At 35.6% G+C, this 27,518-nt stretch overlaps 6 protein-coding genes across 14 annotated transcripts; 2 read left to right on the top strand and 4 right to left on the bottom strand.

Moving 5' to 3' along the window:
- Window positions 1-101: 101 nt before the first annotated feature.
- LOC118433234 lies at window positions 102-2,043 on the bottom strand. Its single transcript, XM_035844964.1, has 5 exons — window positions 1,949-2,043; window positions 1,351-1,695; window positions 1,060-1,265; window positions 410-613; window positions 102-244 (listed from the first exon to the last, which is right to left on the bottom strand). The coding sequence occupies exons 1-5, from the start codon at window positions 2,041-2,043 to the stop codon at window positions 102-104; spliced, it is 993 nt and encodes a 330-aa protein (XP_035700857.1).
- On the bottom strand, window positions 762-4,548 carry LOC118436796 (SET domain-containing protein SmydA-8-like). 3 transcript variants are annotated; one of them, XR_004835708.1, is made up of 7 exons: window positions 4,080-4,548; window positions 3,637-3,974; window positions 2,902-3,566; window positions 2,470-2,528; window positions 2,207-2,374; window positions 1,351-2,141; window positions 762-1,265 (listed from the first exon to the last, which is right to left on the bottom strand). XR_004835708.1 is itself a non-coding variant. In XM_035855403.1 (6 exons), the coding sequence occupies exons 1-6, from the start codon at window positions 4,416-4,418 to the stop codon at window positions 2,112-2,114; spliced, it is 1,599 nt and encodes a 532-aa protein (XP_035711296.1). In that variant the 5' UTR covers window positions 4,419-4,548; the 3' UTR covers window positions 762-2,111. The 3 variants fall into 3 exon arrangements, 1 of the variants encoding a protein (XP_035711296.1); XR_004835709.1 differs by having other exon boundaries at window positions 762-1,695; window positions 1,949-2,141; XM_035855403.1 differs by having other exon boundaries at window positions 762-2,141.
- Window positions 4,535-6,490, top strand: LOC110842359. Of its 3 annotated transcripts, XR_004835716.1 has the most exons (6): window positions 4,535-4,676; window positions 4,752-5,073; window positions 5,159-5,187; window positions 5,620-5,653; window positions 5,731-5,886; window positions 6,011-6,490. XR_004835716.1 is itself a non-coding variant. In XM_022088090.2 (4 exons), exons 1-4 carry the CDS (start codon window positions 5,559-5,561, stop codon window positions 6,193-6,195), a joined length of 378 nt encoding a protein of 125 aa, XP_021943782.1. In that variant the 5' UTR covers window positions 5,194-5,558; the 3' UTR covers window positions 6,196-6,490. The 3 variants fall into 3 exon arrangements, 1 of the variants encoding a protein (XP_021943782.1); XR_004835715.1 differs by lacking the exon at window positions 4,535-4,676 and having other exon boundaries at window positions 4,714-5,073; XM_022088090.2 differs by lacking the exons at window positions 4,535-4,676; window positions 4,752-5,073; window positions 5,159-5,187 and adding an exon at window positions 5,194-5,561.
- LOC110842358 (putative uncharacterized protein MYH16) lies at window positions 6,319-9,109 on the bottom strand. Of its 2 annotated transcripts, XR_002547338.2 has the most exons (10): window positions 8,912-9,109; window positions 8,531-8,740; window positions 8,254-8,413; window positions 7,934-8,142; window positions 7,602-7,835; window positions 7,282-7,430; window positions 7,022-7,213; window positions 6,716-6,881; window positions 6,515-6,636; window positions 6,319-6,440 (listed from the first exon to the last, which is right to left on the bottom strand). XR_002547338.2 is itself a non-coding variant. In XM_022088088.2 (9 exons), exons 2-9 carry the CDS (start codon window positions 8,708-8,710, stop codon window positions 6,580-6,582), a joined length of 1,347 nt encoding a protein of 448 aa, XP_021943780.1. In that variant the 5' UTR covers window positions 8,711-8,740; window positions 8,912-9,109; the 3' UTR covers window positions 6,319-6,579. The 2 variants fall into 2 exon arrangements, 1 of the variants encoding a protein (XP_021943780.1); XM_022088088.2 differs by having other exon boundaries at window positions 6,319-6,636.
- Window positions 9,110-9,926: 817 nt separating this feature from the next.
- Window positions 9,927-20,666, top strand: LOC110842355 (serine/threonine-protein kinase TBK1). The gene is made up of 20 exons (XM_022088083.2): window positions 9,927-10,654; window positions 15,678-16,273; window positions 16,361-16,399; window positions 16,521-16,559; window positions 16,632-16,804; window positions 16,881-17,054; window positions 17,128-17,207; window positions 17,299-17,450; window positions 17,552-17,678; window positions 17,739-17,918; window positions 18,027-18,165; window positions 18,341-18,405; window positions 18,491-18,847; window positions 18,936-19,030; window positions 19,165-19,269; window positions 19,351-19,392; window positions 19,480-19,530; window positions 19,594-19,701; window positions 19,821-20,135; window positions 20,211-20,666. Exons 2-20 carry the CDS (start codon window positions 16,205-16,207, stop codon window positions 20,355-20,357), a joined length of 2,457 nt encoding a protein of 818 aa, XP_021943775.1. The 5' UTR covers window positions 9,927-10,654; window positions 15,678-16,204; the 3' UTR covers window positions 20,358-20,666.
- A 6-nt stretch (window positions 20,667-20,672) lies between these two features.
- LOC110842356 (protein VAC14 homolog) lies at window positions 20,673-26,626 on the bottom strand. 4 transcript variants are annotated; one of them, XM_035855389.1, is made up of 27 exons: window positions 26,066-26,624; window positions 25,934-25,991; window positions 25,795-25,817; window positions 25,681-25,725; window positions 25,585-25,609; window positions 25,422-25,490; window positions 25,159-25,291; window positions 25,065-25,093; window positions 24,862-24,992; window positions 24,694-24,780; window positions 24,536-24,603; window positions 24,298-24,350; window positions 24,134-24,151; window positions 23,883-23,954; window positions 23,750-23,801; window positions 23,434-23,649; window positions 23,287-23,370; window positions 22,842-22,991; window positions 22,625-22,757; window positions 22,373-22,547; window positions 22,216-22,268; window positions 22,037-22,102; window positions 21,928-21,952; window positions 21,589-21,643; window positions 21,337-21,480; window positions 21,161-21,167; window positions 20,673-21,084 (listed from the first exon to the last, which is right to left on the bottom strand). In XM_035855389.1, exons 1-27 carry the CDS (start codon window positions 26,164-26,166, stop codon window positions 20,919-20,921), a joined length of 2,238 nt encoding a protein of 745 aa, XP_035711282.1. In that variant the 5' UTR covers window positions 26,167-26,624; the 3' UTR covers window positions 20,673-20,918. The 4 variants fall into 4 exon arrangements, with proteins under 4 accessions (XP_035711282.1, XP_035711278.1, XP_021943778.1 ...); XM_035855385.1 differs by having other exon boundaries at window positions 21,161-21,170; window positions 26,066-26,623; XM_035855397.1 differs by having other exon boundaries at window positions 21,007-21,084; window positions 21,161-21,214; window positions 26,066-26,626.
- Between the last annotated feature and the right edge of the window lie 892 nt (window positions 26,627-27,518).

Raw genomic sequence — 27,518 nt, 5'->3', positions numbered from 1 at the left:
TTACTGCGGACCCGCACCCGCCAGATCCCTCTGGTCAAAATTACCAAACCGGTAAAAGTCATGACTTGGACTTTTTGCTAATTTTGACTTACGGCGAAGGGTTAGAGAAGTCGATGTACAAGGTTTTTTGGAAGTGGCATCTGCGGGTAGGAAGAGAGGCGGCGGTTGGCGGTAGGAAGCTGGACGGTGGGTTGCAGCAGTGCACTCAAACCCAGGTACAGCTTCACAGACGTGTTGTTCGCTGCTGTTGAGGCAGAATGAGAATTATTCTCAAATCCTCAACCCCCTCTTATTCTATTAGGTAGGTCTACTAGTAGATAGATAAATATTATGGGGTCAAATGGTTCGAAAAATTATGAAGGCTGGGATGTCGATGAACCACAGAAATGGTCAAGTATCTGTCGCACACCTTCCAAACTCTTGGCTATCGTGGTTCCAATGTGTCCAGTGACAGAGCTGGGACTGTCAAACTCTAGAATTTCCTTGGATTCTGTTAGTAAATTTATTACCACCTCCAATTTCTCTTTCAGCTCCTCCTTATCCATGAGACCAGCTTTGAATTTGTGTTGTGATGCCACAAATATTGCAGCATGAAGCTCGTAAAGGGTTAACCCTTCATAACATTTCAATTAATCGTCAATTTTACCAGTCCACTAGTTTACAGTCTATACTCTACTCAACTTATGTATGTACTGTGCGGGTGGAGCTTGTGAAAAGTGACGTCACGCTCTTTTTAATGGGGCACCATGATATACCCATCATACAATCAAAAAATACATTTTATTTATTCAGATTCAGTGTCACTGCTTTCACTATCGGTATAATCATTTAAATTGATAATTATGGGAGTTATTGGCTTATCAGAAATGCCATCCTTTTTCCAATATTTTTTTTCCTCTGTCTTACAATGTTCTACTGCTTTACACCAATTATCACTGGTTATTCTATTACATGCATCTATAAATAATTGTTTTACATCTGTTTGTTTTTGGGTCACATTATGTGTAGCTACATAATTTTTGGTATTTGCCCAAATCAGTTCGATTGGACTAAAGATACAATGATAAGGAGGGAGCCTTAGAACTTCATGACCATACTCTTCTGCAATTTTGTCAATATAGTACTCGACATTGAATGGCTTAAAAGCTTTAACTATGTCGTATAGTTGAACTTTGGTTGCATTTTGAGGGAACTTGATTTTTTTGCTGGTTAGCCATTCTATTATGACGCCTTTTCTCGAACTGGACGTAGGTACAGCATCGAGTCTGTAAAATTTATATTTGTAAGTCGTACATATGCAACTCTTACATGCTAATAATTATCATGCAGTTTCAATGTTAGAAATAGTACCTCCTTGAATGGTATTTGGCATTATCAATAATTATGACACTTGGCTCTTCCAATGATACTAAAAGTTGCTCAACAAACCATTTTTCAAAATATTCTGCATTCATGTCTTGATGGTAATCCGCTTGTCCGGTATTTGACCAAAAGATATTTAAAACATTCGGCACGAATCCGTCCTTGGATCCAGCGTGCGTGATAATTAAACGATCACCCTTTCCGATTTTGCAATTTGGTCTCGATTTGACGGTGCCGTCGGTCCAAACCTTCTGCTTTTGGTGATTTTTATTGACCCAAGTTTCGTCCAAAAACACGACATTTTTATTGGTGGCATCAATTTCTTTCTTTCGTCTAAAATACACAACAAATTGTACACAACACAATAAATTGCGCTTGACTGAGTTTATCATCTTTTACATTTTTGTTAAAAATCTAGTCAAATAGGAATTTAGTTCAGCAATGCTCATCAATAATTAAATTAATATCACGGACAAAGAGTATGATCATGTTGTACAAATTAAGTATGTTTTATTCAAGCATGCAATATGACGGTTCGTTTTCAATAACTATCGATTTTATATGAGTCACGATAATTAAAACTTACTTCAAATACTTTTTACGTTGTTCAACAATATCTTGTCTTTCCATTAATCGTAATCTGTGATCGATCATTTTATACTCAAATCCAATTTGATGCATTATAATCCGTAGAATACTAATTTTAATGGGTGATTCAATAAATGTGTCGATTTTCTCATTAATTTCGTTTAAGAGCGTTTGTAGCGTGATATGTACTCCTGAAATTTATATTATAAATCGTTAATGAAGTGATTTATTAAAATGTATGCATGCATATTTGCACCTTGTTCGAAATTTCTATAAACCAAATTTCGTATCGCGGTTTGATCGAAATCATCAATTTCCCATTTCGTTTTTTTCGAGGCGGGGTGTTTAGATTAGGTTGTTTTTTAATACAACCTCTCACAGAATTTTCATGGATTCCTAGCATAGACGCTGCGATCCCTGGAATCTGAAGCAAACGTACGAATCAATTAATTGGATTTTGAACCTTCTATTCTTATATTAAGGTTAGTCGAAGAAGTATCGTCCAGTTGTAGTACTTACGTTTCGTTTCCCATTGGATAAAAATGCAAGTTGATGATTCTCATCTGGTCCGTGTTCATCTGAAGTTTTTAAATAATTGTACACATTTCGAATGATCTTTCGAGTTCCACTAGTAATTGTAGTTCGCTTGGCCCTTGAGGGTTTTTGGTTGTGTAGTAACTGTGGCTGCAGCATTATGATATTATTAATTTAATGATATGCGTGTGTCAACCATAAGAATTTTAGTTACAATTTGTTAAAAACAAACAATTAGTATTGATGTGTTGATGAAAAACTTTGTTTTGACAGCTTATTTTCCGCACTTAAGTTCAAATAATATGGAGAAAATCTTTGATTGGATGATGAAGCTGACGTCACTTTTCACAAGCTCCACCCGCACAGTACATACATAAGTTGAGTAGAGTATAGTATAATAATATATTGTATAGATACCTCTAATCCGTGACATTCCGGGTTCAATGATATTCAGGACTTTTAGGAATTGTCGACATAGATCTTCTTTCCGCTGCAGCTGCTCTAGGCTCAACTCGGTCATTCGAAAGTCTTGAGTCCTCCCGTAAAATTGAGACAGCGAATGCATTATCCCAACCATGAGAAAGTGTTGAGGGTGTAACCTTATGCCGCTGGAGCGTTGGAGGATTCCTTCTAAAGTCTGAATTAGATCCTGTCCACCAGTTCTCTCCGCTTTCTCAATTTCCTCGCGAATTTCAGCCACCAGTGCTCGAATAGAATTGCTGCTCATTGGTTCAGTCTTGCAATTGTCGCACTCCCAAACGGATGACGGGTCGAGGGGAGTTTTAGGGATAAGATAACCAGGATGGCAAGATAAGCATTTTATGCTAGAGAAATTGGTCCCCAATTCTGTAGGAGAGGAGCATCTGGGGCAAATACAGGCAAAGAGTTTGGCGTTGAGGATGTGCTCCCTTCTCTCGAGAGTGCCTTCCAGGGTGTGAGTATAGGTTGTGGTTATCATTTGGCCCCTCTTTATTGCCACCGTGCTCCTCACCACCATCTTGTTGTCCTCCATGATCGAGTGATGTGTGTTGGAAATGCAATCATGCGCCATCAAAGAGACCTCAGGAAACAAGCCACAAATTCTTCAGACAAAAAATATTGTATATTAGCATCAGTAGCAATTAAATTATATTTTATGTTAGGCGTACTTACACAATTCCTTTTGACCTAATTTCAAAGGCGTTGATATCTGCATATCCCAAGACGGTGTGAATGGTAGTTGCATCAAAATCCAACTTGTAAACATCTTTGAGAAAGTTCACAGTGTTGATTTCATTTCTGGTCCACAGCGTGGTCAGTTGTCGTCTGAGATCATTGTGATGTTCCATCATGTTCAGTTGTTTCCATCGACCTGGGTCCTTCGTCTTGAGGAGTAGGCAACGCAATGTTAAAATGCACTGGTAGACGGGTTGATAGATGTTCAGATCTTTCATTATGATGGGTTTTTTCTGAGAGAAGATGAGACACTCGTAGTTGGAATGGATTTCTAGCTGTCAACAATATTTCAGATCAACTCTAGATGAAATGTCCACTAGTTGAATCGCACCGAAATTATGTAATTTATTAAGTATTTGCTGCATATAATATTTACGAACCTGCTCACATTCCTTGCTACAAAGAGGGAAGCTGCATTTTGAACAAAGGTACGTCCCCGTCAACCTCTTGTGACACCCTAGGCAAATTGGGAGGGTGTCCTGCTTGGGGCCCACCATCAGGGCTGGTTCGGCCATTATAATCACGCCTGGAGCAATGTCCGTCGCAGCCACGACGTAGCGTCCCATCGTCTCATTTTTCTTGACCAGGTAAACTCTGCACGAGGACTTGTGAGACTTCCAGTCCTTCTTCTGGTGCTCCACTGAACAATAAGCAACATTTTTGCATGCAGTGCAGATTTTTGCTGCCGATTTCCCACACACGGCACAAATAGATGACATTTTTGGAATGAACTAAACTCATGAAATCGCTTTCAAATTTTGAACTTGGTGGAAATGAAGCGAAAGAAATTCCAACCGAGTGGGACAATCGAACAATCTTGCATGAGCGGCGGTGGGGTTCGGATACAGAGAGACGTCATCGTAGAGAAAGTGTTCTAAAAATAACAAGTGCAATGTTTTGGCGATGAGAAATACAAACATACAGCTCAGTGAACCCCAAATAATTTACGTGTATGTACACATGTACCCTAATCGATGGTATAAGCAGAACATTATGCTGATTCAAAATTCATGAAACTAATAAGTATTCAATTTTGTGATATTTTGTAATAGAATCACTGGTATATCTTAACCAACGAAGTGTAGTAATAATTCGGCCCTTACATAGTTTAATAAAACTATGCATGAATTTGTAAACAAATTTCAAAGTGAACGAAGATATCGACTAATGTATTAACTAGACTTGTACATGCACAGTGCAGTACAAAATACTCTTAAGGAATACAGCGACATATGACGACAACGACGTCATCGTGACAAGTCTAGTCAACCAAATATCATTTATGGTCGCTGAAATCTGTATTCTGACGAGTATGATGATGGATTGAACACCACCAAGTACCAACAACCTGCCCATGCAGATCATGTTCTCAAGGTTTATTTTTAATTTTCAAAATGGTCTTTAGACGCACAAAAAATACACAGTTCAACGTTCATGCATATGATTTTTTTTACTTCAGAGCTGGGTCTTTCCCCTCTGGCTCCGGAAGTAAGTATAAGTATGAATTTTCTTACATACGGATAACGTGGATACCAAGCCACGCACATGTCCAAAGTTTTCTTCGCCTATGTCCTGATCTAAATATCTCATCTTTCCAACATGGACAAGATAAATGTTGCGTTACAAGTACTCCACAATCTTAGGCAAAACTATATCCCACTTGAATCGTAGTCTTTCTTGGACACATTCAATCCAGTCAGAGGGGTGCGTGCGGGTTTCACCAGTTTCATATCAGAGCTTAGGATTCAAAGACATTCAACAAACAACTTCTGGAAACTATATTTAGAACGCAAAAAGTGTTTGTACTTCTTGTTGTTAACTTAGAGGAGAATAAAATATCCTGTTGTCGTGCTGCACCAATGGTAAGTACCACCAGTTATCAGAAACAGACTACTAAAATTGTCACGTTGTTCCTTGCAGGAATTTCAGCATCCCAAATGCAAGCAGCATACACGTGAGTAACACATTGATTTGCAAATTGAACTTCAAAATGAATTGATGAACTTACATACAAAAATTCTGAAATCTTAGTCATGGAACGAATATTTCGACACTGCGATGTAGTCCCTGAAGGCATCCGGTATAGCAAAAAGCAGATATCCAGCTTGTTGCAAAACATTATGCATCCTAAGTTGCCCATAGATAACGAAGAACTGGAAAAGCTCATAGCAGAACACGACAGAAATGGTAACTAAATATGCATTTTGTGCAGAAATTCTTTGCCCATACATCTTTAAAATCTGATCAACTACTTTTATCATTGAATTATATTTTTGATCCTACTAACTATATATTTTGTAAAAATATACAGGGTCTGGACAATTGGATTTTGACTCTGTAACGAAAATTATTTTTAGTTTTCTAATGAAACAATCAATAGACTCTACTGTCGACTTGGAGTGTTACATGGAAAATGACTTGAAGGGGGAAGACAACAGAAATGATGTTAATTATCGGTTATCAGTTGACGATTTTATCATTTTTGGAAATTTATAACCAGTTTTTATTAATCTGGTCAATGGTACAAAAGTATTATCGGTGGGCCCTTGTTGTAACAACGTTCAATATACTTATAGTATATAATATAAATATTTATAGTTTATATAAATTTGTTGCTACTTTTGTAATCGTCTTTGTTTTTAATGACAAATAGTATTCCAATTTTAATTTACTCCATTTAGTCATCTCAGGTAGACATTTCAACTTATAAATATTTGGCGTATTGACCTCTATTTACAGATCTGCATAGATAAAAGTATTTTGTTTTTAATTGCATAATACAATACTTTGTCCTCCCAAAGACTTGGCAAAATACCATTTTTTATTCAGGCTACTTAACGTGTCTTTGGTTTTTTCAGCCCCATTGACCGTAAGAATATCTTATTCTGAGTTTGCATACTCTTTTAATAAATTTAAGATTCTCGTCCCTTGTTCCACCTGCAAGTGAAAGAAATTACCGGTGTACAATTCATACGTATTCAATCCATAGCATATACCAGGAATATATCACACATACCACAAGGTTCTCATAGACACGAATATCTTCATTGACAGCCGACTCTATCCGGTGTATCTCCATAATTTTTTCTTGTGTCTTGAATTTAGTTACGCTGATTTCATTATCAATTTCATCAAGTTTCGAAATTATTTCATCCGATTTAAACTGCCACTGCTCAGCCTTCCTATGTAGAACATGATAAGCATAAATATAGTAAGCAACAAAATATACGATCAATGTATTTGCAATTCCGATGAATCCTAAATAGTTGTTCACCATTCGAGCAAAAGTTCGTATACTATTCATTTAATACAAACTACTTACAAACTCCAATTATTGAGAGCCTGGTTTAACCTTGAGCATTCATTTTCGTAAAAGTCTGTTCTATTGTTAATCTCAATTTGAAGTTGATCTTGTTCAATGTTTAACTGATCCATAACTTTCTTTAGTTCAGCAATATCTGCATTTTTATCCCTCTCTTCCTGACGAAGTTCTTTAAGAGCGCTGACTTTCTCACTATAATATGTAATATATTTTTTAAATATTGTAATTTATTAGTAAGAAATAACACATTGAGTACTTACTTTGCAAGTCGTAGATCACTGACCATTTCTTCAAACTTTTCAACGGTCTCTGCAGCACGTTCAATTACTTTAGAAATAAATTGCTCACTGTTCTCAAGTTCTTTTAACTCGGCTCCCATGATATCCCGTTCCTTTGCATTGTCTGCCACCTGTAAATCAAGGACAATTAAATAAACTAATTATTTTCTATTTTTGCATATACGCAAATTTGTGAATCACGAATCACAAGCGTGATAAAGATAAGCAAATTTTATGACTAATACATCCACATGCGGTCTCCAGACCTACTCTACATAAATGACCGACTCTCATCTCCTTACCGCTTGCATTTCAGCCTTGCACATTTGCTCAAGTTTTTGCGGTGAAGTTACAATGAGCTCCTCCAAGCCAATCTTTTCAGTAGTTAAGCTGCTCAATTCCACCTCGAGTCGCTTATTAACAATGGCATGCTCATCATACTTCTTTTTTGCAGCAATACAGACTTCTTCTGTAGTTGAGAATTGGTTACTCTCTAGCATCAAATTATTTTCCAAATCTTTCAACTTTGCATCCAGCTACAACAAAGAAATAAAATGAATTTAAATAACATCATCAAAATATTTATTGTTGAAGCAGCCTAGTAGACAGATAAGTAAAACATTTTCCTTGTTACCTCAGGTTTTTTGTCCTTGTTGGACTGCAGCCGAACAACATGTTCTGCAATCGTATTTCTTAAGATTTCAATTTCTTCATAGAGACGACTCTTGTCCTGATTTTCACTATTCAGGCGTTCCCACTCTGCCTCAAACTTTTCATGAATCTGATCCGACAAAATGAAATATCCCGTTAAGAATATTATCACTTGTTTAGCTCTCTTTATATCTAAAAAAGCATACCAAGAATAAGCGACGAAGGGTGAGAACTGGACTTTGCATAGTACTTTCGCATATATATATTACATTGTGCAGGGTATTCTAATTGTGGCTGACTTACCATTTTGTGGCATAAAAAATATGCTCAAATCCAATGTCTCGTTACCCGGAGGAAAGAATTTGCGAGCTGCTCGGAACACTGTTTCATGAGTTGCATCATAAGTAGTCGAAAAGCCAAAATCTTCAAACTTGTGCAGACGAGCTGATGAATCAATTGGCCGCTGTGATGATAAATAAACAAATGCTATACTTTACAATATAGCTCTGTATTCGAATACGATGTCAACGGTCAGCAGTTTATCCATTGTAAATTTTTAAAAAACAGTATAATAACTAACCTCATTGAAGGTTGGGTCAATCATAGTAAGGATTGAAGCGACAATGTTCGTAAAGAAGTTACCGTCCATGGTGTCAAAATCTTTAAGAGTAACATCCCCTCCTGCGGGTTTAAATTGGTTGTTTTTGTCGTTCACCACCTGAGTAACTAGTTTGAGAAAGCTTTCTTCTTGTGCGGCCATTTTATGCGATATGATGTCGTCGGAAATAACCTGCAACTCAAAAGATGTTTACCCTCATTGTTCAATCTGATACGTCGGCTTTGAATTAAATGGTTTAATTTAAATCACGGCAGGTTGAGGTGATTTTGCCAGAAATCATTTTCAAGGCGTTAAAATTACATGAGACAATATTAAACGACAATAGACGAACAACATACATACCTTTAAAAGTGCTCCAGACAATTCCAGTCCCTGCGAGTGTGATTTAACGTTTTATTAAAAATATGTGAAGGTGTGTGTGATATTAAGAAGCACGAATTGCATTTATTGTGAAATTTGCAGTTGGAGAAACATAAATATTTTGGACACCGCCAAAAGTGAGCCACTTGCCGCTCTTGGACTTGCCTGTTGGATGGATATGTGAGACTGACTTTGACTTCTTCACCAAGAGCCATGCGAATTGCGAACTATTGCGAACAATGGCTTGGAAAATGAAATGATTTCTGATTCCAGACATTTTGCATATCGCAATACTAATTTTGCATATCCTAATTCACCATGATTCTACTTGTCGCTGGCCATAATGACAAATGTATGCTGTGCTTGGCTTATATCCTCTTATCTTGTGCGTAGGCATCATCATGGGAAAACATGAGCATTGATATATACCTGCTTCATTATGCTAGTAACCTCTGTTTTAGGCATATCTTTTCATTTATCATAAGTATTCTGGCGAAGGTCACGTTAAATATTAAAATACCAACAAATTGGTTCATTATCACCAATAAGATAGTGTCGATTACAAATGAAATCAAACGACCAACAAATATGGCGATTTTAAGCTGTTAGAGTGTACATAGATTTGTTGTACGTACGTACGCATATAAAAAATATTATTTTAAAATAAGCCACACATACATTGTTTGACTTCTTATAAAGGCATGCATTTCTAGCTATGGCATGCAACGCTGCCTTTGCATTTTGCAATACTTTTGTATACACTCCCACGCTGCTGCACCTGAGCTGATTATGACAAAAGAAGTAATGGCAGAGTGTTTTGGTTGAAATTCATTGGCAAGTAAACAAGCATAGAGAGATAGATGGAAATGGAACGAAGGGGTTCACTTTTATAGCTTTTTATCGTCACTTCTATGTTGTAGCCGAGGTATCTCTCTGATAGTCATGTATATTTCATCATAAGTTCATGTAGTATCCCTAGATCCATCCCCGCATAGTACATCGTGCATTTTATTACCCTTCCTCGAGTTATACGGTGCAGAGTGTAAGCAATATTTTAGTCGTCCGAATTATTACTTGCAGAATAAACAAGATAGGATGAGAACACTCTTTTAAATCGCATTGTTTCGGACAGACTCGTCGTGTTGATGTTCACACTGAAAAAAAGTTTTTGACCAAGGTTATGTTCATACACACACACACATCAAACTCATAAATTGACTGGATAATAAATACGTCAGTAATTTCAGTTGGTAATTAAATACAAATATAATAAAGAAAGTGTCCAGAAATTTCACGATGGGGAAAGCTATTGTGCTCATGTTGTGCATATTTTACCATGTTTAAAGAACTCGGACGGAGCAAAATACAATTGGTGAAAGCAAGGCCTAATTTAATTACCTTTGACCAAAAAATGCAGAACACTGGAACATGCAGCAAATTTCTGGCCTATTTTTTACTGATATCGAGTGATACTGTTTGTTAATAATTGTGATTACGTAGAATCAGAATCCCGATCCAGAATTGCGATGCTATGCTAGTGACTCATCACCAATCCTACTTATTCAGTATTTGTTGCTCGGAGTTGGATTAGTAGCAGTGTGGATTTTCAATTGTCTGTGTATGTTGAAAGTGGATAAGTTGAATGAAATTCGTACAATTTTTAAACATTCCAATACAATTCGATCTCAAAACCTGAAACATATTTCAAGAAACGGCCCAAAACTGGTGAGAAAAGTACAAAAATTCACAATTACTAACTTAATTTTTGACTTTTATTGGTACGACAAATATGCATCACATCACAAGTCCTGCGACGTTATTGATATTTTGATACTGTTCACTGTATGTACTTATATATGCACCACACTGCAGCCCACAAATTGAATATTACATATTTGCAGAAATAAAATTTAATACAATTTACAATTGACATAAACTAAATGACTTAATGACAGAACGATAGTAATGATGTTTTGGAGGTTTGAATTATAGAGGAGTAATAGTAAATATTTTAATGAAAATTCACTAAAAACAGGTTTACCATGATTTGTTTAAAAAACGAACATTCTATAACATCATACATAATATGCTTAAAATCTCTCATTGAATGGATTAATTAAAATTCAGATGTATATATACAATACGTCAGCAGTCGTAAATAATTGAAATACAAATCTTCCACAATTAATTAGAAATGCCAGCAATTTATGTTGATGAATCTTTCTTGAAAGGAAACATTGCGAATTTCTTTGCAAATTCAGACGACCCTTTTTCTTGCTCTCATTTTATCTTAACTAATCTCAAGCAAGAGAACCATCATCAATAAATAAATTACAAAGTGAAGTGAAAAGGATGCTCATTTTGTGTTGGTCATAAACCAACTATTTGTCACGGATTAAATAAAAAAAACGAAGGATTTCAGCTTCTTTGGTTTGAGGTTGATCACGCAAAAAATAAAGAAAAGAAAATGTGTCACCAATAAAAGTAACTATTTTCGGGGAGATGATGCCGTGATGTACTATGCACTAGTTATAATATGGATAATACCCATTGAATATACAGGACACTTTTTTACATGGTGAAGTCAATGCAGTTTTATTTCTGAGCAATTATTTTCAATGCTCAAATGTTTTTGTGACATTTATGGGGATGCATCTGTATTAATATGTACCTGAATTTATTATTGTGTGCATAGCAAATTCATTTGTCGTCGTCGTCGCCGTTTTTTATTATTAAATCTCGCAGTGTCGCTCTCTCTTTGATTTGACAAGTGACTTCATCTATGCTGCTCAATATGTGTTGATTTTATTGTTGATTTGGTCGCATCATTTTCAATTTCACGGTCTTTTGGCAATTCCACAATACATGTTGAAATCAAGACACTTGTGATGGCGACGTTGATTTCCATATTCTGGCAATTGCTTTCATTTTTGTTAGCAGCTCATCCTTCTGATCTATAACTAAGGATAAGTAAGCATGCTTAGTAAACTAGCTTCGTGTCTTAAGTGAAGGGCCAAAAAATATTTAGCTAAGATTAATACGATGGTTTTGGATGATATACTGCAATTGTTGGTGACAATGTTTCAAGTTTTTACGGCTCGTTCTTCTAAGGATAACTTAATGGGTTGGGTATGCCAGGTCCCAACAATAACATTATGCAGTTATACTTACACTATTGAATGTTGCAATTTACCTATTTCATGAATTAGGTCGTAATTGGACCGTTACAAAAACGCATTTGCCAACCAACTTCATTATCTTTACACAGTCTGCCTCCACGCACAAGAGCATTTATTCTTCACTGTTGGCAACTTTGTTCACGACAATTCTTTGACGTTCCTGTAATGAAATCTACATACACATTGTGTATGTATGTAGATTCTACATTGTAGAATAATGTAGATTCATGTTTATTTGGGCACAGTTGACAGTTTAATCTGCGGGTTAATTATGTAATGAATAATCCATAATTTAGCTTAATTTACTGATATTTAAAATGGGCTGGTGGTTTATTTCATTATTTGCGTACGCTTCTTGTAGTAATCCTGGAAAATCTTTGTACTGGCTAAACATTGATCCCGGCTTTGGTTGTAGGAAGAAATTTAACAGTGTAATTTATTTGCACGAATTTTCGGTCGCTAATAATTTAATTTACAGTATTTGTGTGTGGCAATTTTATACTTCAAGTGTCACAGTCATCGTTCGTGTGAAGGCCAGAATCTGTCATGTCGCAGTTGTAGGTCTGCCACTGAAGAAACGCTGCATGTGATCCATTCTGTACATCATCATCATCATTATTCTAAACTCTGTATAAAACAATGCCATCAAATTGTCCATTCATCGTATCCTGCTTTCCCCGGTGTAGTGGGTCTGAGGTGGAAAATGTGTCACTTCATTTATGCCAATTTTATATTTACTCGGATCTCTTTTTCCTGGTTTTATTAAAACTTGTCATTTTTAGCACGATTTTCCTCTGCCAGACAAAAAACAGCAGGACTTGCGAGATAGTGAGTGATTAGCTATATTATTATTCTAGCCCTGGCCCACTTTTGCCAGTCACACTTTTACGTTGAGATTAATTTACATGATGAAGCAATATATTAATACTAAAATTAATAACCTCACCTTAATGGACGTCTCAAAGAAGACGAGATGGTTTAACAATCGAGTAAATGGAACTAAATTATTTAATTATTATATATGACTAATACAACAGTTTAGTATATCCATTTTTGTAAATCCATTCCATTTTCTGAATCTAACCAACTGCATACAACCAGGAGAAAGTCGAGATACTTTTCAATTGAGTTATTGTAGGATTTGGAAATCAGAATACTATTGGTCCAGTCCATTTTAGTGCAGTCTGTAAAATTGTGTAACTCAAAGTCATAAAGACATCAAAATTAAAAAGTTCTTCCACAAAGTTTGTGTAAAAAAAAGGACATGAGTGAGGCATTTCTTTCTTATTTTGAAAATGCATGGTGTTGCACATCTCATCAGATTGATTTGTTCATTTTGTCTGAGATTGTATGTCGTATCCACAGTCAAAAGAGATTTACTTTGTAGGAAGTCTGAAGGTAACAATTCTGTTTAGAAAATTGTATTAATCATTCAAAAGAAGTATAAAATCAAGTGTTTGCGTGTATATCATGACGACATGTGTGTATTTAAAAAGTGTTGGTTCTGTTAATTTAGCACACCAACTCATAACAGGTTGCAATTTAAAGTGACGCATTGTATTTATTTCAATTGCATTTTAGGAATAGGCGACGGGTTTGCAGTTATTTTTGGCATTTAAAACAATAGATCTGTATTGTTCTCCTTCATTCTTCAACCAACAAAGGAATTTGCGGTTTCTTTTCTGTTCTTCTATAAAAAGTCGTCATTCTCCTCGCACATGTGTATTAACTATTATGTGCACTACCACAACTCTGGTGATTTTGAGTAGTTTCTATAAATATAATAATAGCCGACCGGCGTGCTTAGCAGGTTTTGGGTTATTTTTTGCAATTTATTTTTTTCATTCGTTAGACATTAAGATAATATGTGACTTCCGGGAGCTAATGTACTTTAATGTGGGCTTGTAAATAATACAGACCTTGTACGTTCTACGATATTGAAATTTTGATATCCGACTTTTAGAAGCTTCTGTCAATGAAAATAATCAGAATCAAACCGAAATCTGTTTCCAACTTTGGTATATCTTTTTTAGCTTGAGCCGAGTAATACGTCTCCGTGTACATATATGTACAATTTTATTTTGTACATATACAAAATAAAATTGTACTTGCATAATATATGAACCATGAGGCCATCTGATTTCGCAGATGGTGCTTGCAAGTTGGCAGACATTGAAAGGGAGCCTTATGCCAATTTAAGAAATTTTTTTGGGAGTAGCAGGCACCACAAAGTACGCCATGTGAATAAATACGCCATGTGAATAAAACACAAACAGATAAATTCCACAACCAACCTGCTACTCAAATTTGCTGTTACTATTATTGTGATATCTGAGAATAATAATATGGTTTCGCTTCATAGTGAGCACACATTTATTAAAAAGTTATGCGTGCCGTAGTAGACAAGCAATGCTAACTAATCCAAAGAATAAGGCAAAGATTTCTATCTTCAAGTCCTTTACAAATGCTGTGATCCCACCACCACCGCACGGCTTCACTCACTGCTGGTCAATCTTGTTAGCATGAAAACGGTATCGAAACCAGCCTGTGTGACCGATGACCTAACTCTGGCTTGATGAGCTGCCCATTTTGAGTGGTTGGCGAATGTCATGCACATTTCCGTCCGTGTAATCTAAACCTCCTGCAAATTGGATTCCAACCAAATATGAGATTGTGAGATTTATGTACATATGTACATCGAAATACTTAATCCAACCTTAGTCCATTTAGCGTGCATACGCAGTTTAGCAGCCGTGATGGAAAATTGTTTACAAGTTATAATGGCAGAGCAAAGAAGGCTCCTTTTGAGCATCACATTTCTCTCACACATACATTTGCAGGAGTTGGTTAATCAGATCAGGACAGGCCAAGAAAATGAGAAATATAACAGTTTTAGTAGGTTTGCGATTGATGAGCAAGGAGCGTGGGGGAAGATCACTCAGGTGTGGCGATTTGCAGGGATATGTATTCGTTTTACTGCTCTTAATAGTGATTATTACTTTCGAGGCGATTTCTCAAATCCCACAAATTGCTCGTGCAGTAGAAAAAATAATACTTAATAAAATAAAATGAACCAATTGTACGAGTCGAATGATCAAGTTCAATGATTTAAGCCATTTATTTATACCACTTTAATGCACTTGCTTGTTAGAAATGTATGAATTTTGCTTGATTTCGTGTGAAAGTGCTGCTTCTTTACCGTTTCATCTCTTTGGTGGTATTTTTAGTAGATTATGATGCATTTTTTTATTGTCGCACATATCTACATGCACGTAATAAATGTTCGTAATAATTTCGATAATCATAAATGACATCTTATGATAATGTTACTCATAAACTCATTGAGTTATAAGATTCACCATACAATTGGAAAATCAATCCAGTGTGTGAGATTTGGTTTATTTAATGAATACAATGCACAATCTGCACTGACTAAATAGATTGATCTTTGATAACAACAAATACTTGGATGCAATAAGACAGTCTTTTTTAATAATAACGTAATACTCGTGTTGCTTTGTTTGAGTGAGCGAAGGATTTCTCTAAATCGCTTGTTTTGTATTTTGCAGATTGAAAGACCATTGTGGACAAGAATTGGATGAAAAACTTGTACGCGTAACACCATTCATCATCACTCAAGGCATTCGCACTCAGTCAGTGCAGTGGATATCGCTTGTTCCTCATCAACTTCCACTAAGCACTCGTTGGCGAGTTTATTTTCGACAATTGCAGACACAAGGCACGCCAGAAATGTGCTTCCGAGGTTCAGTGCAGGATGTGTGAATGAAAGACTTAAACCAACGCAAACAATTGTGAACGCGACACAGAAGATATAATTTTATTTCACTTTAAACTCTTTGTTGCAAGTCCCTACTCGCACAAAGGACAAGTGATTTAGGAAGTTGGGGTGTCACCCGAATTGTTACGCCATGCCATGGATTTTGGTTTGATATGATACGACGACTATGCTACCTGGTTGTTACACTAGTGGTGATTTTATGTGATATTAAAAATAAGTAAAAAAAAAAATATAACAACGCTCTTCCGATTTCACTTCTGTCGATTGGTGGACTCTACACCGCACAAACCTTTCAAAATGTCGTATTTACGAGGCTCAGCAAATTATGTGTGGTGCACAACTTCAGTTTTGGGAAAAGGAGCGACGGTTAGCCTATTATCATTTTAAAACATTGTCGAATTCAGGTACATAAAAAGATTACGTGTTCATGTGTGCATATTTTGTACCACATAGGGTGCTGTTTTTCAAGGCGTCTCTAAGCATGACGGGGAGGTAAGGCTGCATTGTTTAATGCTTACGATATGCGATACTATTTTAATAAAATATTACGAGATAAGGGTAGAATTAGCCAACTCGTAGTTTTTAAGTTTTGAATAGTCATTATTTTTTCTAGCCGGTAGCTGTAAAAACTTTCAATCAATTAAGTCACATGGTAAGAAACTTGATAAGAATAATTACTTAATTGAGCTTGGTTCCCGTAATCAAATTGTTTATTCTATTTTAGCGTCCTCAAGAAGTTCAAGTTCGCGAATTTGAGGTCCTCAAGAAAGTCAAGCACGAAAATATTGTCAAATTGCTGGCGATCGAGGAGGAACAGGATGGGAGGGGCAAAGTCATTGTGATGGAACTTTGTACTGGAGGAAGCCTCTTTAACATCTTGGATGATCCAGAGAACATGTGAGTAACATTTTATTCATTGGGTCATTAATATGGGCGGAAATATACATATATGCAATTTCATTAATTTCTTCAGGTACGGACTTGCGGAGGACGAATTCCTTCTGGTGCTAGAACACTTGTCTGCCGGAATGAAACATCTCCGAGATAACAATTTGGTGCACAGGGACTTGAAACCTGGAAATATAATGAAGTTTGTTGCTGAGGACGGTCGAATAATTTATAAGTTGACAGATTTTGGAGCGGCCAGGTGAGTACCTTTCTTTGCGTACTTATCTTTATGAGTGCATGTAAATACATGGATTGCTTAATCTTTTTTTCAGAGAGTTGGAAGAAGACCAAGAATTTGTTTCCCTCTATGGCACTGAAGAATACCTTCATCCTGATCTCTATGAGCGTGCAGGTGATGAGCAAACAGATTTATAATTTATGATCTAAACTGTATTTATTAACCTCGACAAATTTTATAATTATTTTTTTCTATGAACGAGTAGTTTTGCGAAAACCAGTTGGGAAGACATTTGGTGCGTCCGTCGACTTATGGTCAATAGGGGTGACATTATATCACGTAGCTACTGGAAATTTACCATTCCGACCTTACGGAGGGCGTAAAAATAAGGAAATGATGTACTACATCACCACCAAGGTATGAAACTATGATATTAATTACTCGTTGCTCAAATAGTCTTAAAATATCTCTCCTCTTTCCACTCACCAATCAAATTTATCTATTTTACCCCAAAACAGAAGGAATCTGGTGTAATTTCCGGGTGCCAGACCACTGAAAATGGACCTGTAGAGTGGAAACGGGATATGCCAAATAGTTGTCAACTTAGCGCTGGTTTAAAAATCCTTGTTACTCCACTTTTAGCAGGTACATTGGCATTATGCACTTTAAATTTGAATTTGAGTTCATTTATACGTGTGTCTTCAGGACTAATGGAAGTGGATCCTAGAAAACGCTTAAGCTTTGATAACTTTTTCGCTGCCGTCCAAAATGTACTTTGCCGTAAAAGAGTTCACATCTTTTTTGTGAATAAAATTCAATCGCTTCGAGTCTACATGGACTTGGAGGAGCATAAAACCCTCACCAACTTCCAGTGTCTGATTATGGGTAAGAACTAAATTGAGTTTTCTTTATCGACTTAATAAATGGGCAAACACAATATTGACATATTTTACTTTCGTAATATAAACAAAGTGTCATAATTTGCATTTTTAGAACAGACAGATATTCCTCCAGAAAATCAAGTCATTTTATACAAGGACAGCACACTTGAATCCATACTCGACAATGGGAGAAAGTCAAATTCTAGCATTCCCAATACTTCCGATGATACTCCATTGATATTATGTCATCGGTAAGATTATTGCAGTTTTATTAAAGTCTTATGAATTTTAACAAAAAGTTGGGTTTAGTTCGCTAATTGAAACTAGTAAAATCAGTTAAGGTTATCCATCTTCCACGTATATGTGATAGCAAAATGTTTCAAGTGCATTGCATAATAGTAATTTCCTAACTTGTTTGTTTCTTAGAGAGAACAATAATGTGTCATTGGATTGGGACACTAAAGATTTGCCAAAGTTTACAGCCTTCCCTAGTGAGTGAAACTATGCATAAAATAAATTAGTTCTAAATGGAAATAGAGTAATGCTACAATGATTAATTGATACATATTCTACCAGACTTGGTCAACGTGGAGAATGATGCGAGTTTGGCTAAGCACATTTGTGGAGTTGGTTACTCATATCGTCGAAGAGTAGAGAAGATATGTCGTTCCGTGAGCCTCATAAATGAAGCAGTGCGTACAATCAGCAAAGTCATTGTATCCGAACTTTCAAGCGTTTCAAAAGAAGGCTCCCAATTGCAAACTGTGATTCAATCCATCACTCAGCAGCTTGGTCTTATGATTCAGTTTCAAAAAGTATGCCAGTCATTTGTAAGTGCGCTACCACACACGGGGGACAAAGGAGCGCATGACAAGGTGGATTCCATGGGACAGCTTTCTGAACTCCAACAAACGGAGTTTCGCAGCTTAAGTGGTAAGAAAACTGTGACAATACATTCGATGAAATTATACTCGTTCTACTGTAACATCCTTAAAAAAATAAATTTGATCCTTTCACTCAGCTCACCTTCTCACGCTGGAACAACCCATCAAGCAACTTCACAGCCGATTTGTGGAAAATGGTGTTTTGATGGCAGAGTGGGAGGAAGTTACATCTGTAAGTAGTCTTCGTATGCAACTTCTTACTCGCGTTCCTAGAACTCGTAATTAGCCTGATTCGAATGACAACTTATTTGCCGTTTATCAAAGCTGTAGTATTTTGTTTTATTTACATGTTTTTGTTCCACACAGGGTGTTAAAGACATCTCCAGGGCTTCCATCAAAGGTGCAACTCATGTTACCAAGCTGCGAGATTCTTGGCAACATCTTTTGCGGGATCGAGCCACCAGAAATCTTGTAAGTGCTATTTCTTTAAACATATAGTGATCGATAACCATAATCCAGAATTATCTAATGACACATTGTGCCATCTCCTAGACTTATAATGATGAACAGTTTCACATCTTGGAACGGATAAAGGTATGCTAATGGATAGTTCATCACTATTTCGGCCTTAGGGGTTGCAGCGTTTTGCTAAATATTTTACACCTTTTCATATATTTTCAGATGCAGGAGAAATCAAAATGCCTTGCAGAATTGCTCAATGAAGAATGTCAGGTTAGTAAAAAAATGTAGTGTTATACATTTAATGTAACCATTATAAAATTTCAATTTTTTCAGCTCACAATTGTTCGCCTCACCGAAGTCCTTTCCGATTGGTACAAAACTTCCCAAGCAGCCTTCATTCAAACTGAAATCTTGACCAAAGATACCGTGCAGTTTGAAGAGGTAAAACCATGTGCATATATGTATTATTTTGCATAAATTTTCCTAGTCACAAGTCTGCTTTCCTACTTTGTAAGAACCAAAGATGTTGTTCTCTACATATATTATTATTGTTATCCCAGACGCTTCACCTCTACCTGTTAAGACTGAAAGACGCTGTGGACACGTATCAGTTGGACATGGTTGGCTTGAGTGGCGGTCTCAAACCTTTCAGCCAGCGCCCTGCGAGTGGAAGCAACCGTCCAAGCCTTCATAATGGGGTTGATAACTGTGATAAAAGTTTAGCAGAAAGCGTAGACGTAGGATATCCTGCTAACGGCAGGCGTAGCAGTCATCGAAGTCGCAAAGAATACGTCAAAACTTTTAATAGAGGACTCAAGGAGTTGACCAATGTTCAAGAAGAGGTGTGGACAATTCTGAAGGAGAATGCAGAGCTGGTAAGCTATTCGTTATTTATTCGATGTTGAAATAATATTATTATACTAAATTTAACAATCTATATTTTCATTCAGGTCAACCAATTCCAAACACTGACGTTATCCTTGTTGTCTCCTGCAGAAGGGGTCGTATCATACGACTCGAACTCTAGTTCGACAAGGAATAGTTTAAGCAAAAATGATTCCTCAGATTTGTCCAACAAGTCAAGTGGTAGCATGTGAACATGTGCACTTTCATAAAGGTCACATTCAACCAGGACTGAGACCAACGCAACATGTAAACGTTTTTTTAAGATGATGTATTCTAATTATATGCTTGGTTGAGGCTACACTGAAAGTAGTTGAGCAAAACCAACTTGACCTTTACAAAAAAATACTTTTTTTCTTGATCGATCGATATTAAAATTATGCGCATTTACTGAATATTCTTCTGTTCCTTTTTAATCACACAGTTTGATTCACGAGTCAAATATGTCCTCTGTTGTGATTTTTGTTTTAAAATTATGATAAATAAAAAGATTACAAAACTTACGATTAGAGATATCTTAAAGTCTACTACTTTATTATTTATTGGACAAATGTCGATAAAAATTATTAATCATTATCTAAAATTTAAGAAACCTTGCAACTATAAGCATATCATTACTATATAATCGTTCGGCCTGAATTCATAAATGGAATATCATTGCGTACATTAAATTTAAACATTAGGTAATACAATTCAGTTAACTGTTGGATTTGCTTTGGTAAAAAGGAAGACAAACTTATGCAATAATACTTTTGTTAAAAATCCATTGCTTTCATTCCCTTTTCAATCAATTCTGCCGTCTTGTTAGCTTGTTTTGAACGCTTGTGTCGCTCTTGAACAGTCCTGAAATGAACGAGTAGCTCCTTAAAAGTTATTTCTTTTACAAAGACACGTTCTTCAGTCTTGGGTTCTCCATGAAGCCTGCGAAGATTAGAAAATTTCTTTTACATGATTTAATTATTATAGGAAAATTTTGAAATACAATTTTACAACATACTTGCTGCCTGCTTGGGTTGGAAGTGTAGAAGTTAGTGGAATAAGTTTCAGTCACATGAAAGAAAAGAAAAGAAAATAAGCATCAACGTACTTATGACAAGAAGAAAATGAACAACAACCATTGAATTTTTGCATGTTACGACAAATCAGGCATTACAATAGTAACTTATTACTTACGAGGTAAATGAAAACTTGGAACACAGTTTAAACGTCTTTGTAGAACATGAAATCCTTCACTTTGAGGTAACAACATTAGAAGCCCGTACAGCGCCTGAACTAATTCAGTGTTGTGATGCCCGTCGAGTAAATCTAGTCTGAGATCTAAAATAAATACACAAAATATAGCAATGATGTCATTTGGTGAAAACATGGAATGACTATGGAGCTCCCACGCAGTTATTAATAGTGTCAAATTTGTGCCAAACTTACATGTAAAAATTGGGGACTCTATTAGTTGGACCAACTTATCAATTTCAACGAGGAACTGTAAATAATGCAATGACAATATTGAGACACCATATACTGGTTACATACTGATGACAATAAACTAGGTTTCATTACAGAGTGATGATAATGTAATATTGGATTGTGGACAAATTTAAAAACTACATCATATACTAGACATGTTTTAATGTGTCATAATATCGGTCAAAATGTCCTCAATCAAAGGAGTAATATCAGTAATATCTGGTACAGTGGTGCTGAATTTACGAACGGATATAACAATTATATGATATATTCTGACTAAAAATTAATCTATATACCCACCTCGACGGTGACTTCAATTTGACCGCTATAAGCAAGTTATAACATTAAATCAAACGTATTCAATATTACAAGTGTAAAAATAACCACATATATAATTCTAATAACTCACAAGGTCCGAATGATATCACAAGCATGATCATAATTTTGAGTGAGAAGACATAGTGCCACAGTTGCTCTGCAATTTAAAACGATGTATTAACCTCGTTAACAAACTTAACAGAGCATCAAGAGCTACAATAAAATAAACCTTCAACAATGATCGTTTTTGCTATATTTTGTTGTACTTACACTGGGTCATGAGCCCAAGTGCGATAAAGGGAAGTGAACAAAGAACAACTTTCCTAAAAATAGAGGAAGATAGCATTACAATTATTTAAAATGAACATATCACATCTATTTGGAGGTTGATTTAGTATTACATAAATTATTATTATTTTAAACCAACCCTGGTTTTCAATTCCTTTAACTGCATACGCAATTCAAATAGTTCTGCAGATGTTAGCAATATAGTGTTCAAAGTTTCAACCATTACATTGGCAAACTTGAAATTCTCTTCCTCCAGTAAAATTTCAGAAATAGTTCGGTATATTGCTTCAGAACTCAAGAGTACGCACAGCTGCCTAAAATACAATAATTTTTTTAATTAACATAAAAATAGTCAATTACTTTATATGATTAAAATTTCAATTGGCCAAACCGAATAATGAAAGCTCCTCGGTCTTCCAGCAATTGTCTATCAGTTGAAAATAATCCCAGTAGGCTTACCACAAACTTGATAAAATATGGATTGTTCTGAATCTCAATCTTAACAGGTAGGTCATCACCACCTTCTATATAAAAATTATTTATCTATACGTTAAGATTATTCCTTATGAGTGGGCAGATTGATCAGACCAAGAAATAAAACGTCCAACCTCTGCTTTTGCATGGAAATGATACAATTTCGGCCAAGACCTCCAAACTTAGCAGAACAACTTCATCACTTGGATCTGACAAAGTCTTCAAAAGCACTGGAAACGTCTCATCAACAAAACGGAACATTTCATCCCCCATTTTTAAATGGTCTGAAAATTTAAATATCATTTCTTACTGCTTTAAATTCCTCCATAAAATAAACCTATTGCATAAATTAAATATATCTATCCATCGTGAAGACTGTAGTAAAGTTGTGACTAAGTTTACAGAATTCATAACATGCAATTGATAGTATAAATAGACAAATTAGAGCAAGCTCTATACCACAAGGATGTCACGAAGGAGAAAAATTGACTTTACATCGACTATGACAGTTTTGACGACAACAGCGAGTTATAATTTGTCAATTTTATAATTTTGTACCAAAGTGTAATTATTCCTTACCAATATTTGCATTCATTTTGGCCATCTTTATTAATCCTAATGTCAGATGGTAAATCCATCGAAGAACTGCGACCTTGGTGGACACTGCGTGCGTAACAAGCGTCAAACTTAATTTCTTATTTAGGTACTCAAAAATGTCAGAAATACCAGCAGTGTTTTGGAGATTCCGAGTTAAAACATCTACTAAGGATGTTAGATCGACAGCAATTGGTTTTGACGGTGTCTTGGCCGTCGTCGATTCATCTCCGTTATCTTTAACTTGTGTTGTTTCTATTTTATTTGCTGATGTTACGCTCTGCTCATTAAAGTTTGTGATGAGCTTCATGAGACTGTAGTTCACCGCTTTTCCTGTTTCCCTTATATCTATACATAGACAACATAGAGATTAAGTACTAGTTAATATATCAGTCAATTTAATTATTGCCCGTCTTCAGAAAGATATATGGTAGAAATTGACGCTTACTTTTGCGATTGTCATCCTCGTACGCTAAACATGGAAGAACAGCTGAAAGAATCTAGTTGAGGATGGGTTAATTGGTAATAAATAGGTTATTGCAATATGGATAGATTACATATTTATTATTTCACATACATACCCCAGATCCATAAGGCACCATATCAGTTCCAGCCAAAGAAACAAATTCTTTAATCCATGTAACAGCCATCAGCTGAAAATCATAAATATAATACGTGTATACAATATCATTGTCAACTACATAATATATACATGCTGGTTTTGTCAATTTAAAATAATCAAAAAGGAAGTAAAGAAACAAGGTCAGTATCCAGAACTTTGAAATTTGTCGGAAAGAGGAGGACATCAGAACCAAACCCAAATGTAACGTACTTGCTTGAAAATTGAAGACTGAAAGAAAACAGAGAGCATAAGCATAACCAAATAATGCAAAACATAAAGAATTAACCAATGAAATACAAAACCTCTAGCAATGTTATGTCAAAAGCCAAGCAGAAAACCAAAGTTGAAAATAAAGAAACGGGTAAATATCACACCTGTAATAGTTCATCTTTAGACTGGCTGTGAGCAATTAAAATGTTGATCATTCCTAAGTTTAATAAAATAGAATTATATATAAATGCACTTATAGGGTACTTGAAATTATTTTGAGACATAATAACTAACGAAATCGTCAATAATAATACTGTAAATACGATTAATTGAAAATTCGTAATCGGTAATTGGAAACAAATTCCATGCTTTTGCCGCTTATCTTTTATACATGGTGCTTACCAGAAAAGTCAACATAATTTGGATTTTTAATGATCTCTCTTAAAAACTCTCCAAGAACAGTTTCACACCTGCGAAAAACATACATATAAATTGATATTGATTTAATTTGCTTGGTATTGCGGATGAAAAAATCCGTCAGATTTACATGAACTACCCACATTTTCTTTATTTCCATTGTAGGGTCTTCAAGTATGTGAAATAACCCGTCCAATAGCTCGGGTAGAAAAATTACCAAATTGATGTCACTGAAATATATGTATCACTACATTAATGCATGGCATACATACATATTAATCATAGTTCATGGATTTAAAAATATTCCTTACGGTACTGCATGAAGTACTGAAATCCAAGATATAACAAACTGACGAGCAAATGTGTTTTTGGTATATAATCTCTCCCGTAACAGAGGAATGAAAGTCACAAGGTCGAATGATGCACTTTCGGTTACAATGTCCTGAAATCAGTTTCGAATGAATTGATGTGTTATTAAAATATACACTGATGAATCGTCCGTTTTGTTGCTTGCCTTTAGTAAACGATCCAGCATTTCCGTGCCTATTTTCCAGAATATAAATTATACGTGTAGACTCCATTAAGCAATAGTTGTGTTGTATGCATACCACTGCGGACATTTTGATCAGGGTCAGCGGCTAGTTTACTCAAAGCGTTAAATATTTCGTTAAAATGGAGCAGGATTGCGCCACGAGCAACTTTGGTCACGTTGTACAGACCCTCACACGCGTAATACCTCGCCTGTAAAACAATAAGTTTTAGAAACATAAATAACGACTTTGATTTAAATAGGACAACGTATGTATGCAGAGATTTAGTGTAGTCATACTAATTGTTTGTTATAAGCATTTCCTGAAAGGTTGGTACTTACTCTAGGGTCAGAATCTCCAAAACAGTGAAGTATCGGCAGTATTAATTCGTCAATATAATTTCCCGCATCCTGCATAATCGTTACACACGCATGCATTTTTTTGTTTTTTTTTACATTTATTGTACTTAATCATTAAATTTTCATGTTTTTATTATTTTCTTACACGTCCAAGTCCCATGGCGGATGACCTAAATGATTGATAAAACACAATGTGTAAACACCATATACTTATTAATATAATTAAATGGGTTGAACCTACGCCAGTCCAATTATTCCACCTTTTCTCCAGTTGGTCATTTGGGACCTAAGTATTTAATTTAAAAAATCGATTACAGTTTAAAAGTTAGTGGTTACGTATATTAGGGATACTTACATAGTAAAGTCATGGCCAAGCACCTATGACAAAAAATATGTTAAGATATATTTTATAATTATCCATGAACTATCGAGTAATAAAATTTGTTATAGAATAACAATTTATGATGTAGATAAAGGCAATGCAAATAACTCACGCGAAGAAGTTTCTTAATTTGCTCAGAATTTTTCATTTGTGTAAAGTCCTTCACCATCCTATAATAAGTTACAAGGTAATTATTTTCTTACATCCAACACATTTCATTTAAAAATGGCATGATATTCCTTACTTTTCGATTTCGGCAGCTGCTTGTCGGCGTTTCTCGTAAGATTTGTCCGACAGCGATTTGACACAAGCCAAACTTAAAGGGCTGTAATCTTTATCTGCCATCTTTAACCCCAATTGTTGCAAAGTATTTTTGTAATAGATATGAAAGAACTGTTGTAAATTGGAGTATTTACTTTGATTGAACTAAGGTTATTTCTTTACAAAATAAAACTACTACATATTTGGCAGTATATATTAATGTATATTAGAAAAACATTGATATAATAGACTTGATTTTGTTCCAGTTAAATAAAGATTACGACTTACAACCACGAAATAGGATTAGCCAACTGAATTATTTATAATACATATGTACGCCTATCATGAGTGTATCACATTAATCCTACTACAGAACTGTGCCACCTACGAACAATATATTGTCTGACGTGATCTATCCATTCGCTGTTTTTATTTTAATCCGGGTGGTATTAAAATATGACTCAATTAAACAATATTAAATATTCAACTGTAGGTGTACACAGAATTGGATGCAAAATGACACTTCACATTCATTCCAATGGCATAAAAACGAGTTAAACGTGAACCAATCCCGCAAGAGATTCTCAATGGTACAGAATATCTGTCAATGATCAAATGATGCTACTTTCTAGCCAAGAAAATCATGAAATTCATAATCATAATGTTGCGCAATGGCTATTTTTAGCTATGTTTGGTCCAGAATTGTCAAAATAAGAATCCGTTTCGTTATGACCAAACAAGGACATTTGAATTCAAACGTTGGTGGTGTGTGTTGTTTATCCAGCAATCCCATTTTATGTTTATTGTCATTTTGACCGGCCCGTCAGGGTACAGCCCTTTTTCAAATTGAATCTGAATATGTGTAGAAACCTATTTGTCCGGAATAAAGATGCACTTTTAAAATATTGGTCAAGGGGTCCCCAAGAGGGACACACTCGACTCCTAGAAAATTTACGTCACCGGTTTCCAATTCTACTTAAAAAGAGACTGAATCTCGTCTGAACTGTAAATTTTTATTATTTCCCAAGCATCTCAAGTGAAGAAGTTTGCTTGTACAATAGCCATGTACATTCCCATTGTTGAAGTGAAAGCCCAAGAATGCGAAACGGTTGGGCAGCATGCGCGGTTGGCGATACAACATCCCTCTCGAGTGGTTATTATTATTTGTGTGGCTTAAAAAACTCATCCTTCTCCAATCATCTCTCGATCCAACCCATTTAGAAATGAGCTGTGTCCCTTTGTCAGTGCCCACGTATTTAATCGACGCATTTGAGCATAGCATTTAATTTGACTGTTATTTTTTAGTCTGTAAACCTTCTTATGTGTCGTTTGACTGGACTAATGAGGACTTGTAAGGCTTTCCCATAGAGTTTTGTATATACATAGTAATATTAATGGGTTTTCTTTCCATTGACATAAATACATAATATTATTGC

Source organism: Folsomia candida, unplaced genomic scaffold, assembly GCF_002217175.1.
Source record: "Folsomia candida strain VU population unplaced genomic scaffold, ASM221717v1 Fcan01_Sc001, whole genome shotgun sequence".
NCBI lineage: Eukaryota > Metazoa > Arthropoda > Collembola > Entomobryomorpha > Isotomidae > Folsomia > Folsomia candida.
This window is presented reverse-complemented; position numbering and strand designations above follow the sequence as displayed.